The 11,629-nt window shown below is 50.4% G+C and overlaps 1 protein-coding gene across 3 annotated transcripts; it reads left to right on the plus strand.

The window, feature by feature from the left end:
• The first annotated feature begins 635 nt into the window (after positions 1–635).
• On the plus strand, positions 636–11,583 carry Zbtb32 (zinc finger and BTB domain containing 32). Of its 3 annotated transcripts, XM_059275683.1 has the most exons (7): positions 636–1,423; positions 7,520–8,797; positions 9,204–10,171; positions 10,369–10,442; positions 10,533–10,601; positions 10,722–10,886; positions 11,033–11,583. In XM_059275683.1, exons 3-7 carry the CDS (start codon positions 9,303–9,305, stop codon positions 11,308–11,310), a joined length of 1,455 nt encoding a protein of 484 aa, XP_059131666.1. In that variant the 5' UTR covers positions 636–1,423; positions 7,520–8,797; positions 9,204–9,302; the 3' UTR covers positions 11,311–11,583. The 3 variants fall into 3 exon arrangements, with proteins under 3 accessions (XP_059131666.1, XP_059131675.1, XP_059131683.1); XM_059275692.1 differs by lacking the exon at positions 7,520–8,797; XM_059275700.1 differs by lacking the exon at positions 636–1,423 and having other exon boundaries at positions 7,424–8,797.
• Positions 11,584–11,629: the final 46 nt, after the last annotated feature.

The following is an 11,629-nucleotide window of genomic DNA, read 5'->3' on the forward strand; positions in this document are numbered from 1 at the left end:
ACAGGCCAATCATGGTGGGTCAAGGCGCTGCTACCCACACCCACAGCCGGCATCTTCCCTGCCAGGACACGGCTCGTCATCCAGTCCATGGTGGTTTAGGAAAAGAGGCAAGAAAGGGGGCTCTCCAACGCCCTACTTCCCCTCACTTTGTTAGTGACAAGGCAAAGCAGATCCCTTCAAGGGCCTAATGCTGGTGAGTGCTATGGCACCTTCAGAACAGCCTTGTATTGCTGGAGCGATAGCTGGGTGGGTGGCAGAGCATACTGCGCTTCCAGAGGACCCAGTTTGGTTCCAGCACCCACATTCCGCAGTTCATAACTGCCTTTAACTCCAGTGGGTCCGACACCTTCTGTTTCCTGAGGGCCCCTGCACACATGTGGGTCACACGGGGGGGGGGGGGAGAGAGAGAGAGAGAGAGAGAGAGAGAGAGAGAGAGAGAGAGAGAGAGAGAGATTGTGAGTGGGGACGGGGACAGAGTCTTACTATGTAGCTCTGGATGGCCTGGCATGTGCTATGTAGACCAAGCCGGCATCAAGCTTATAGAGATCTGTCTGTCTCCAGAGTGAAAATAAGTTTTGTTGTTTTTTTTTTTTTTAAATCCTTTCTTTTTATTTTCAGGTAAAATTTTATGGTACAAACTAGGTATATGTAGGAACGTACCCTTCCCACAATGTCTCCCCAAAATGGGTATGTGTAGCCTCCTAATAAATTCCTCATTCCTTCTTTGATGAAGAACACCCCCTTAGAAATTATTCCTGTGTTCTCCTCATTTGCTGCAGAAGATAAATCTTTCTCCTCTCTTTCATGCTTGGCTATATTTATTTGGACTTTGCACTTACCAAGACGCATTCTCATTGCGTTAGGTAACATCTTCCCTGTACATTGTAAATTTCCACATTGTAGGGAGTTGAGAGAAAGCTTGAGTTTTCAGATTGGAGGTGCTCAAATAGCGGGGCATAAACAAGAAGGATGGTGTTTTCCTTGAGTTTGTGTGGAAGGAGCCTCCAAGGCCATTAACAGTGACAGAGAAAGGTCAGTAGAGAGGGCAGAAAAGGGCAAAATCTAGCCAATCAACACTGTCGGCTGCTTGATGACACATGTCATCTCAGCTTCACGCCTTGCCGCTTACACCCCCCCACCCAGCCAATCAGACGCAAGGCCCAAGCTCCGCAGCCAATCAGCTGCAGTGAAAAACCAGGCGCTTCACTGGCTGGTCGGCACCCAACAGGCACCAATAAGGAAAGAGCAGGGCCAGAGCTCCAGCCAATCAGCGTCTGCCTCAGGACCAAGCCGCGGAGGCTGCGCGCTCTCGCGCTGGTGGCCTCGAGGTGCTGGTCCGGCGTCGAGCCCCACTTCCTAACGGCCACTCCGGCCCGTGCTGCCCTCCGAGTGGGTGAGGTTGATGCGGGAAGAGACCGAACTGGTGAGTGCTATGGCTTTTCTTCCTGGCTTTCTTTGATACTGGGCCCAGCCCAGAGATTGCTAGGGCTGGGGTGGGGGTGTCCTTGAGGGACGTCGTCGTCGTCGTCGTCGTCGTCATCGTCGTCGTCGAGGAGGAGAAGTGGCTTTAGGTCGTGTGTCTCTCGGTCTCTTTGGGGTCCGGCTTGGGCAGAAGGTGAGGCAGCGTGCCCTCTGACTTTTGTCCATGGTCCCTGAGGCCAGCCTCTGCCGAGGTGGGCAAACAGGGAGCCACCACCTCCGCCTGGCTCTGGCAACTGGAGGCAGAGGCTTGCGGTTCACTCATGTGCGCGTGGAGGGCAGTGCTCTGGGGCCTTTGGACCCAGCTCGGACTGGAGTCGGTGTTCATGAGGTTGAAAGCCCACGGGGAAACTGTCGGGGGCCATTTTCCCAGGCTGCGTATATGGTTGTTTTCCCGACATTAGGTGGAAGTGCTCAAGGGTTTTCAGCGTTGGGTCCAGGTTGGACAATATGACCAGGACGTTTGGCCGGTGGTTCTCTGGAGGTTCTGGGGAGGAAGCCTTTAAATCCCAGCCAAACCTGTTGCCCAATAGAAATTAATATTTCCCTGATGGGATCTGTGGCTTTGAGCTATAAGCATGGAGCAGGAGCAGTTGTGCTGGCGTGGGACGGGGAGCTATGTGAGATCCTCTATGCTGTAGGGAATCATCTTTACTGGTGATCTTTTATTTTATTTTTTTTTGAGACAGGGGCTTGCTATGTACTTAGTCTGACTCCAGTCTTATGATCTTTTCCTGCCTCAGCTTCTGCAGTGATGGAATTATAAGCATGCGTTCCCACTCCTGGCTCACTGAGGTTTTGTTTTACCCTTGTGGGGGCAGTGTGTTGACACCTAATTTCACGTCGCTGTTCAGTGGTGCTAAAGTCCTCAGAGTACTTCAGGGTACACCCAGGATGTAGACATGGAAGACAGTCCCATGACTGGACTTCATGGTCCGTTTGCTCTGGAAAATCATAAGGAAATGTATGCACTTGTGTGTATTCGGTGGGGTTAAAATATTAACCTGCACAGGCATGAGCTTCAGAGCAACCTGTGGGATTTATTTTGTTATCCGTTCATGTGTAGAATTGTATTAGTGTCTAAATGTTCAATGTAAAAGGCTGCTCCTATGTCTGGATGGTGAGATCCTGAGAGGCTAAGAACCACTGGAGTAAAGCAGACTCCCGTACTGTGTGTAGATTCTGGGCAAGACCACACCCATTTTTCCCCATGCTTGCTGTTGGTCTCATTTTTTAATTTAATTTTAAACTTATTATTATTATTATTTGTTTTTTTTTTTGTTTTTTTTTTTTGTTTTTTTTTTTGGTTTTTCAAGGCAGGGTTTCTCTGTGTAGTTTTGCGCCTTTCCTGGAACTCACTTGGTAGCCCAGGCTGGCCTCGAACTCACAGAGATCCGCCTGGCTCGGCCTCCCGAGTGCTGGGATTAAAGGCGTGCGCCACCACCGCCCGGCTATTATTTGGTTTTTTGAGACAAGATTTCTCTGTGTAGCCCTGGCTGTCCTGGAGCTCACTTTGTAGACCAGGGTGACCTCAAACTAAAATTCCTCCTACCTCTGCCTCCCAAGTGCTGGCTAAGGTGTATGCCGCCACTGACCAGTGCGTTAGTCTCGTATACTAACCTGCACATCCATCTCCACTCAACATGGGCCCTCAAGTATGTATCTGTTCACAGATAGTCCACTCTCAGGAGTGGACAGTTGAGGTCCATGTGGGCTTAGCATCATTTGATCCAGTAAACTCTGGGCTCTGGATTCCAGATTATAGTCTAGGGATGTGTGGGTGGGTTTATGTGTGGGGTTCTCTCAGTACCCAAGTGGGCACTTCCTTGATGCCCTGGGACTCTTCAGCCCACAGGGGACAAAGCCCAAGAAGGCCAGAGTGAGGCCCTCTGCTTGGGTTTAAGTGAGTATTGATATTTGGTACTCATCTTGAAGCAGCCCCCAGAAGGAGGCTGAGGATTTGGGGAGAGGTTAGCTCCACAGGAAAACTGAAGAATGGATTGTGAAGATGTGGAGGTGCCTGTGGTTTCTGATGGCTAGCCCTGTTCGTTTTCACCTAATCCACACAAAGTATGCTATCACAGGGTCTCATGACCCAGGTTCAGCCCCCCTGAGTGTTGACTATATTCTGTTCTTGGATTATGCCGAGTGCAAGTACTTTTTTCCTTTTATTTATTCCCATGTGCTGGTTTAAGGGAAGCAGGGAACAAATTCCCAGGTGCTCTCATATGAGCGGGGTGTACTTGAATAGTGAACAGCTCAGATGTTCTCAGATTTGGATAATTGGTCTTAATACATGTAAATACTGTGGAGAGTTTGGGAACCTTGATTTGGGGAAAAATGTGCTCCTGGGAAGACTTTTGCTTTAACAGGATTTTTCTAAATTGAATCTGTTCAGCTTGGCTTGGGGAGTGGACTCAGTGTTTAAAACCCATGAGACAAAGAGAGGTGTGATACCTGTAATCACAGCACTTGGGAGGCTGAGGTGGGAGGATTGACAGGAGACCAGCCTGGGCTACACAGTGAGATCCTGCCTCCAAACAAAAAAGGGTGGGGGAGGATAAAAAGGGAACATTTTCTATAAAACAACCACTCCTGGCATATTGTAATAGTCTAAGTTTAACTGTAATATTTAAATAGAATCAGTACTTGTATTGCTCTGATGACATTGTTACATTAAGCTGCGCTCTGCATTACAATACAGTGAAGTACAGAATCTTTGGTTTTTGGATCCAGGCTGTGTGCACTGAGCACCTCACACATGTTCCTTTTATTGTCATTGGCCAATCCTATAAGTAGGAATAAAAATGTTAGACCTCAAGTTTGATTCAGTAATATGAGTGCTAAAGAGAACAAAGGAAGCTGGGTTTGATGGTTCCTTCCTAGAAACCCCAGCACTTGGGAGGCAAAGGCAGGAAGATTTCCATGAGGTCAGCTTTGGGTATAGAGTGAGATCCAGGCCAGCCTGGGCAATAGACCTTATCTCAAACAAAACAAAACAAAAAAACTAACAACAAAACAGTGAGGCAATCATTCGTCTCTTTCCCAAATAATTCTCTTTCAATCATATGTCCTATCTATTCTCTTTAGCCTCTGCCTGGACACAGGTTGTGTTCTCCTGTGTAGACAGATTTCTAAATGGTCTTATTAAATAAAAAACACAGAGCCAAATATAGGGGTGAAAACCTTAGAGATCAGGGAAATAGAAATAGCCACCAGCCAACCTTACCTCACCAACTCAGCAGCTCCCAAATGCGAGCTACGTCCTGTCTTACCCACGCCTTTATTGCCTTGCTGTTCTGCCCTCTCATTGGTTATCTTAGCCCAGCTACCTCACTTCCTTGTCACTGCCTGTCTGTACAGACCCCCAGGTCTCTATGGTTGGTACTGGGATTAAAGGCATGGGTCACCACGCTTGGCTCTGTTCCCTAGTATGGCCTTGAACACACAGAGACCCTGCCTGCTAAGTGATTGGGATTAAGGGCATGTGCTGCCTGACTTTGTTTACTTAAAATGGCTTGCTATTTCCTCTGATCTCCAGGCTAACTTTATTAAAGCACAAATAAAATATCATCACATTTCAGCACAAATAAAATACCACACTCCTGACCTGTCCTTCCTTCCTTCCTCCCTCCCTCCGTCCCTTCCTTCCTTCCTTCCTTCCATTTTTTGTTTTTTTTTTTTTTTTTGAGACAGGGTTTCTCTGTGTAGTTTTTGGTGCCTGTCTTGGATTTCACTTTGTAGTCCAGGCTGGCCTCGAACTCACAGAGATCTTCTTGCCTCTGTCTCCCGAGTGCTGGGATTAAAGGTGTGCGCCACTGCCCGGCGACCTGTCCTTTCTTGACTCTGTCCCAGGGTAATGGTGGCAGATGATGCGCTTTGCATGAGCCTGAGAAGCAGAAAATGGGGACAGTTTTTGTTGTTTCATTCATAGTGTCTCATGTTGCTCAGGGTGACTTCAAACTCATGATCCTCCTACCTCAGCCTCCTGAGTGCTAGGATTACCACCAGCAAGTGTCACTTTTATCAGAAGAAAAATTGTTCCAAGAAAACTGAATCAGGTTATAAATCAGAAGCCAGATGCAGCAGGTTGGTTAGTTTGGGAAAAGATCAAACTTTGAAATTACCCTTCGGAGCTGGGCAGTGGTGGTACATGCCTTTAATCCTAGCACTTGAGAGGCAGAGGCAGGTGGATCTCTGTGAGTTCGAGCTCTGGTCTACAGAGTGAGATCCAGGACAGGCACCAAAACTACACAGAGAAACCCTGTCTCAAACAAACAAACAAACAAACAAACAAACAAAAATATCCTAGAGAGGTACTTCATTAGGAGAGAGAGTCTCAGCATAATAGGGGTCTTGAAGAAAAGCCATCTGATCCCAGAGGATTTTTCTGACTTGTATAGGTTTCTATGAAGTAGCAGGAAGTTTCATACCATGTGATTTAGTCTAGCGAGATCTACATGGAGCCAGGTACTAGATAACCTTGTATTGTAATGGTGAGAGGGAGAGTCTGCAAGGCCACAGAACAGCACCGCTTCTTAACTGTATCCTAGAGAGCTGGAGAGCAGCCGGGGAGGTGGCTAACTGTCTGGGAGAGCGAGAAAGGCACCTAGTGGGCCTGGGATCTAACAGCAGTGTCCCTACTCTTTCAAGTCCAAGTGCTCGCTGCAGGGTTTCTGTTGTCATTACTTAATGCCCAACGTCTTGGATTGCCCTTCCATGGCTGTAGGAAGAAGCTAGGGAGGGCCTCAGGTGTCACCAGCATAAGGGCTCAGGTTCAAAGACCCTGTCAATACCTCTAAGGGGGATAGCCTTACCATGGGTGACACCAAGTGGGAGGCAAGATGGGGTTTCCTATTCTTAGGGGGCTTTTGTTTACTCAGAGGGAGTCCCCTTGCTCATTTCTCCCTTTGAGTACCCCGAAAGCTCACTGTCACCCCCATCAACTATCTTTGATTACAGAGATACTTTGAGCAGCCCCCACTTCTTGGTCATCAGTGGGTAAAGCACACTAGTGGGGCAGCTGAGTCACTGGCAGGGGAGGGGAGGGGAGGGGAGGGACTGCCTCCTCTGGGTGACGAGGCTGTTACCAGACCCCAGCACCTTGCCCTCTACAGCTGTGGCTTTGCCTCACTTCTTGTTTTTAGAGACCATGTGTTTTTGTGTTGGACGAAGGTTTGTGCTTGCACACCTATCAGGAGTGGCACTTTGTGTCTTTCACATAGGAGTATCTAGTGTGTTCCCAAGTGTGTGATGTTAGGAATTAGAAAGCTCAGAAATGGAAAATATTTAACATTCAGAGGAGCAGATGAACAAAGTTGTCATTTGCATTTTCCTTTTCACTCTGACTCATCTTCCCCTATCTCCACCCTGCTGCCCCTTCACCAGCCTCACCCACCGACACACCCTGTCTGATCTAGGAAGGGTTGACACCTTCCTGCATCCAAGCTAGAACCGGAGGGAAGGCATCCTGGGTCTGGAGGGAGAGAATAGCAGAAGGCAGGTCTGAATACCTCGAGTCCTGGAGCCAAAGGGAGAAAAGCTAATCTTACCTTATTGGGTCTAGGAGGGGGCTGGAATCTAGGGAGAAACCTATGGGGACTCAGACTGATTCTTGTCACCACAGCAGTCTATCAACATCTGGCTAGTTTCTCTCGGAGTTATTTATTGCACCTATATGACACACCAGACACAATCCTTGAATATCCCAAAGTATCTGTTAAGTGAATGAAATGATCTGTGAAGGATCAGATTGATAGAATGGAAAAAACAACAGAAAAAGAAACGAGTCTCGAAGGCTTTATCCCTTCCTCAAATGAAAGAGTACCAGAGCTGGGTGTGGTGGCACTGGCTGAGGCAGGACAGAGATTTTAAGGACACCTTGAGCTACACAGGAAGAGGAGAAGAGAGAGAGAGAGAGAGAGAGAGAGAGAGAGAGAGAGAGAGAGAGAGTCTAAAAGTGTGAAAAGAGACGGAAATCTCCAAGGGACCTTGACCCCTTGAGCAGAAAGTGAAAGAAGCCCCCTGGTTTTGATTTCAGAGAAATGTCATTTGTCATCAGCCCAGGAAAAGGAGATTTTTCTCTTCGAAGACCACCACAGGCTTCCTGGGGTTGCCCCCCCTCAGAGTCTGCTGGGAGGATCTGAGTCACACACACCCAGTCCTTGCTGTGGTCCAGGGAACAAGGGTCAGCCTCACAGAGTAAAAGGGGCTTAATGTACTAAGCCAGGAAGGGAGGGACGAGGTTCCGCCTTTGGTTCCCCTGTGCTTCAGATTCTGTTTCTGTCCTTATACTATGAGGTATCAGAAACGGTCCCCAGCTCCTCCATGCGACTGTCGCCTCTGAGACAGAACTAATAGCAGCTGAGTGTTGTGCTGAACTCACAGACCACTTCCTCATGCATGCCACTTCATCTCCCCCTGCGCACACACCTCGAAAGATCACTGATATTTGATGCATGAGGTGACTGAGGCTCAGAGAGATGACTTGCCCAAGGTGATTCAACTAGGAAATGGCAGAGATGAGGCTCAGACTGTGACTATTCCAAAGTTCCTGGCCCCACAGATTCACGTCTAATAAGGTAGAGTTAGAGTGAGGAACTGTCCGGGTTGTCAAAAGTAGATGGTAGTCTCTTGTAGGTCTCAAGCAGAGACAGAAGATATAAAGCCACACCCCTTTGGGGGACTGTGGCAGATTGATACTTGGGATGACTGAGGACAGGGGTGGAGCTAGCTGGAGGGGAGCCCCAAGAGCAGTAGAGAGCATGCGGTGCTAGGAGGCAGCTTACAGAGGTGAGTGACTGTCTCCCTGCAGCTAAGCCTTTCCTCCATTCCAACCCTTTCTGTTCCGTCCCTGCCACCTTGCACCACTCACCCCAAGGTGTCCAAGTAGTAACTCTCCCTCCTACAAGGGCCCCTCACTCATGGAGGGTCTGCAGGCGCGGGAGGGCTAGGCCTGCTAGGTGCTAAGACACTTGGGCTATTTCTTGATCTCCGTCTCCAGTATTCTGGGAGGCCCGTGTGATGTTTTTGTGGGTGATTAAACTCTTGACTTGTTGGGCACTTTCTGGGCTTTATTTTTGGCTTATAAAACCAGAAATCAAACCATGCTTTAGGCTCATTCTGAGAGGAGATAGCTTCCCCTTCTCAAGGTTCCCTTTCCTTTCAGTTCCACAGGCATCACAGCCTCCTCTAAACCTCTGCTGTGGCTCTCATTCACTGGACAGGAATCTCTGGTCTTCCTAATTCCTTCCCTGAGGATGTCTTCTAGACATGTCAGCCTTGGAGAGTGACGCCCTAGAGCCTGCTCTCCTGCTGTGTAACTTGTCTTGCTGCCTTCTCTGGCTTTCTGGGCTCACAGTGGGGTGGGGGTGGGGGGACCCACAAGCTCTATGAGCTCTTTCATCTTCCTCCGTTAATGCCAGGTTTTGTGCTGCGAAGTGAGGAAAAGCCCAGGCTGCTCAGAGGGTTTTCCCTGCAAAAGAGCCTGGGGAAGCAGCAAAACTCCTGAAGCCCGAGTTGGCTAACGATACCAGTCCTAAACCCACTGCTTGATACCTCTGCTAACTGCCTGGCCCTTGCTCCTTAGGCCCCAAACCTGACCCAGTGTGGATTCTTCTACTGCCATATCCCCACACCTTGCCTTTGCCTTAGTTTGACTCATTCAGGACACACAGCTCCAATCTGAGACCAGAGACTCACTCTTTCTCCCTTCCCCTCCACAGGCCTGAGGATTTGCGGGATCTCCCTCCCCTTTCTGCCATGGACCCCCCATTGTGACTTTTCTTTTGGAGCTTCTGAAACGGGTAGATTAGCCAGGAGCCATGCCCCAGACCCCCACAAGACTGATCAGCCCCTATGGCTCTGATAGGTTGGTGCAGTTAGCTGCTAGGCTTCGGCCAGCACTCTGTGATACCCTGATCACTGTAGGGGGCCTGGAGTTCCCTGCTCACAGCTTGGTGCTAGCAGGGGCAAGTCCAAGGTTGGGTTGCAGGGGCCGTTGGGCTCTGGTTGAAGGCATCAGCCCTTCTACCTTTGCTCAGCTTCTAACCTTTGTGTATGGAGAGAGTGTAGAGCTACAGCCTGAGGAGCTGGGCAACCTTGAAGAGGCAGCCAGAGCGTTGGGGGTGCAGGCCCTGGAAGAGGCATGCAAGAGAGCGCAAAAGGACAAGAATGGAGATGAGCTGGATCCAGGACTGAAGAGGCACCAGGAGGCAGAGGAACTCATGAGGAATTCTGAGAGAGGACTTGGGGGTCCTGGAGAGAAACAGAAACCAGAGAAGGATTTTAGAAGTAATGGGAGAGAACAGGAGATGCTAAATAAGCGCAGAGCCCCCGGAGAGAGCCCTGAGAGGGCAGGGATAACTAGGAAGATGAGATCAGAGGAGGCCCTCAGCCCAGCCCCCGTGGGCCACAGGGGAGCAGAAAGGAAGCAAGGAGAGGCCCTACGAGGAGGTATAGAGAGCCCTGAGGGCTCTGAGGAGTGTCTCCGTGGGTGCCCTGGTCCCCTTTCCCCACCAGGTTCCCTCCTAACCAGCCTCATTCCCAGGCCCTGGTGGGCTGAGGCCCCTTGGTGTAGAGAGGGCCAACCTACCCTGTGGAGCATTTTCCTGTGGCCGCCCAGATATGGCACTCCCTTCTCCCTTAGCACCCCCATCACTGCAGCCTGGCAGGTCTGGCCTCAAGACCAGAGGTGAGTGAAGGGCTTAGTTGGAAGACATCTAGGCTGGGAGGGAGCAGCTCAGGAGAGGCAACAGTAAAGGGTGGAAGGGTACCACATCTCTGTACATTTCCTGAGTTAAGGAGACAACAAAATATTCCGATCATGAGAGAGGCCAGAGTTGGTTAGGTTCTCAGGCTTCGCCAAGGCTGTAATTCTTCTCCATCCAGGATCCCACTGACCTTGAGGGACTCCAAAGGTCTCTGGAGTCAGAATCAGCTGGCCTCCTCCAGCCCCACTCCAGGTAAGCCCCTTATTCCATCCAGGGCTTCTGCACAGCGGCTGGGCTCCAGGATCCAGCCTTAGCAGGGCCCCCAATTCATTCTACTTGCAGGATCCTTCCCCCAGGGCCCTGAACAACCCAGCCCTTGGGAGATAGAAGAGTCTGGGCAAGGGCACACAGGTAAGCACGGAAAGAGAGCTGCTGCCTCTGCTCCACCGAAGCTCTCCATTTCTTGCCTGGATGTATTGAGTCAGCCTCAGGGATTCTGGTCATGCCATTTTGACTTCTCTGTCCACACAGGCATACTGGCAACCTGTGTGGGTCAAGATCACACATTGAGCTGCCCATCCCACCAACACCCACCTTCACCCCCTCCTGCTCGCTCTCGGCCCTATTCTTGCTCTGTCTGTGGAAAGAGGTTTTCACTCAAGCATCAGATGGAGACGCATTACCGAGTCCACACAGGTATGGGCATCCTGCCCAGTGTGAATTTGTCTTTTTGTTCCCATCGCTGGTCTGCCAGCTCCTCCTTGCCCCATTGCTCGACACACCCCTAGCTTGGCCAACTTTTGCCCATTTCTTCCTTCTCTGGCTCTCTCCTTCACCTGTAGGAGAGAAGCCCTTCTCCTGTAGCCTCTGTCCTCAGCGCTCCCGGGACTTCTCTGCCATGACCAAGCACCTGAGGACACATGGGGCTGCTCCCTATCGCTGCCCTCTGTGCAGGGCTGGCTGCCCCAGCCTGGCTTCCATGCAGGCGCACATGCGTGGCCACTCGCCCAGCCAGCTGCCGCCTGGATGGACCATACGCTCCACCTTCCTCTACTCTTCCTCGAGGCCGACTCGGGCCTCGATCTCTCCCGGGAATCCTACCTCCTCCTCTGCCACCTGACCGAGTGTTGGTAGCTTCCCTGGCTTGACAAGCGTCCAGTCGAAGAATGAACGGCGGGCGGGCTCAGCCTGTCTCTAGGGCTGCCAGGCTAATTTGACAGAAGCGCTGCGCTGCGGGACAGGAACCACGAACCCTCTCCGGATGAGTGAGGGTTGCAGAAGTCTCGGCCGGCTGGCGGCGAGTCCGAGTCAAAGACATTTAAAGTTGGCCGGAATGAAGATTAACTGGGGACTATCAATTTCATCACTATAATAAAGTTTCCTGTGTTCTGTAGTCAGGATGAGTCCAGACTTTTCGTCTGTGCGGGTTGGGGGAGGGT

This window comes from Peromyscus eremicus, chromosome 1 (assembly GCF_949786415.1).
Source record: "Peromyscus eremicus chromosome 1, PerEre_H2_v1, whole genome shotgun sequence".
NCBI lineage: Eukaryota > Metazoa > Chordata > Mammalia > Rodentia > Cricetidae > Peromyscus > Peromyscus eremicus.

Coding starts and splice junctions, on each gene's coding strand:
- Zbtb32 (XM_059275683.1), top strand. CDS start 9,303: ATGCCCCAGACCCCCACAAGACTGATCAGCCCCTATGGCTCTGATAGG. Junction 10,602..10,721: donor GTCTGGGCAAGGGCACACAG/GTAAGCACGGAA, acceptor CTGTCCACACAG/GCATACTGGCAACCTGTGTG. Junction 10,887..11,032: donor GCATTACCGAGTCCACACAG/GTATGGGCATCC, acceptor CTTCACCTGTAG/GAGAGAAGCCCTTCTCCTGT.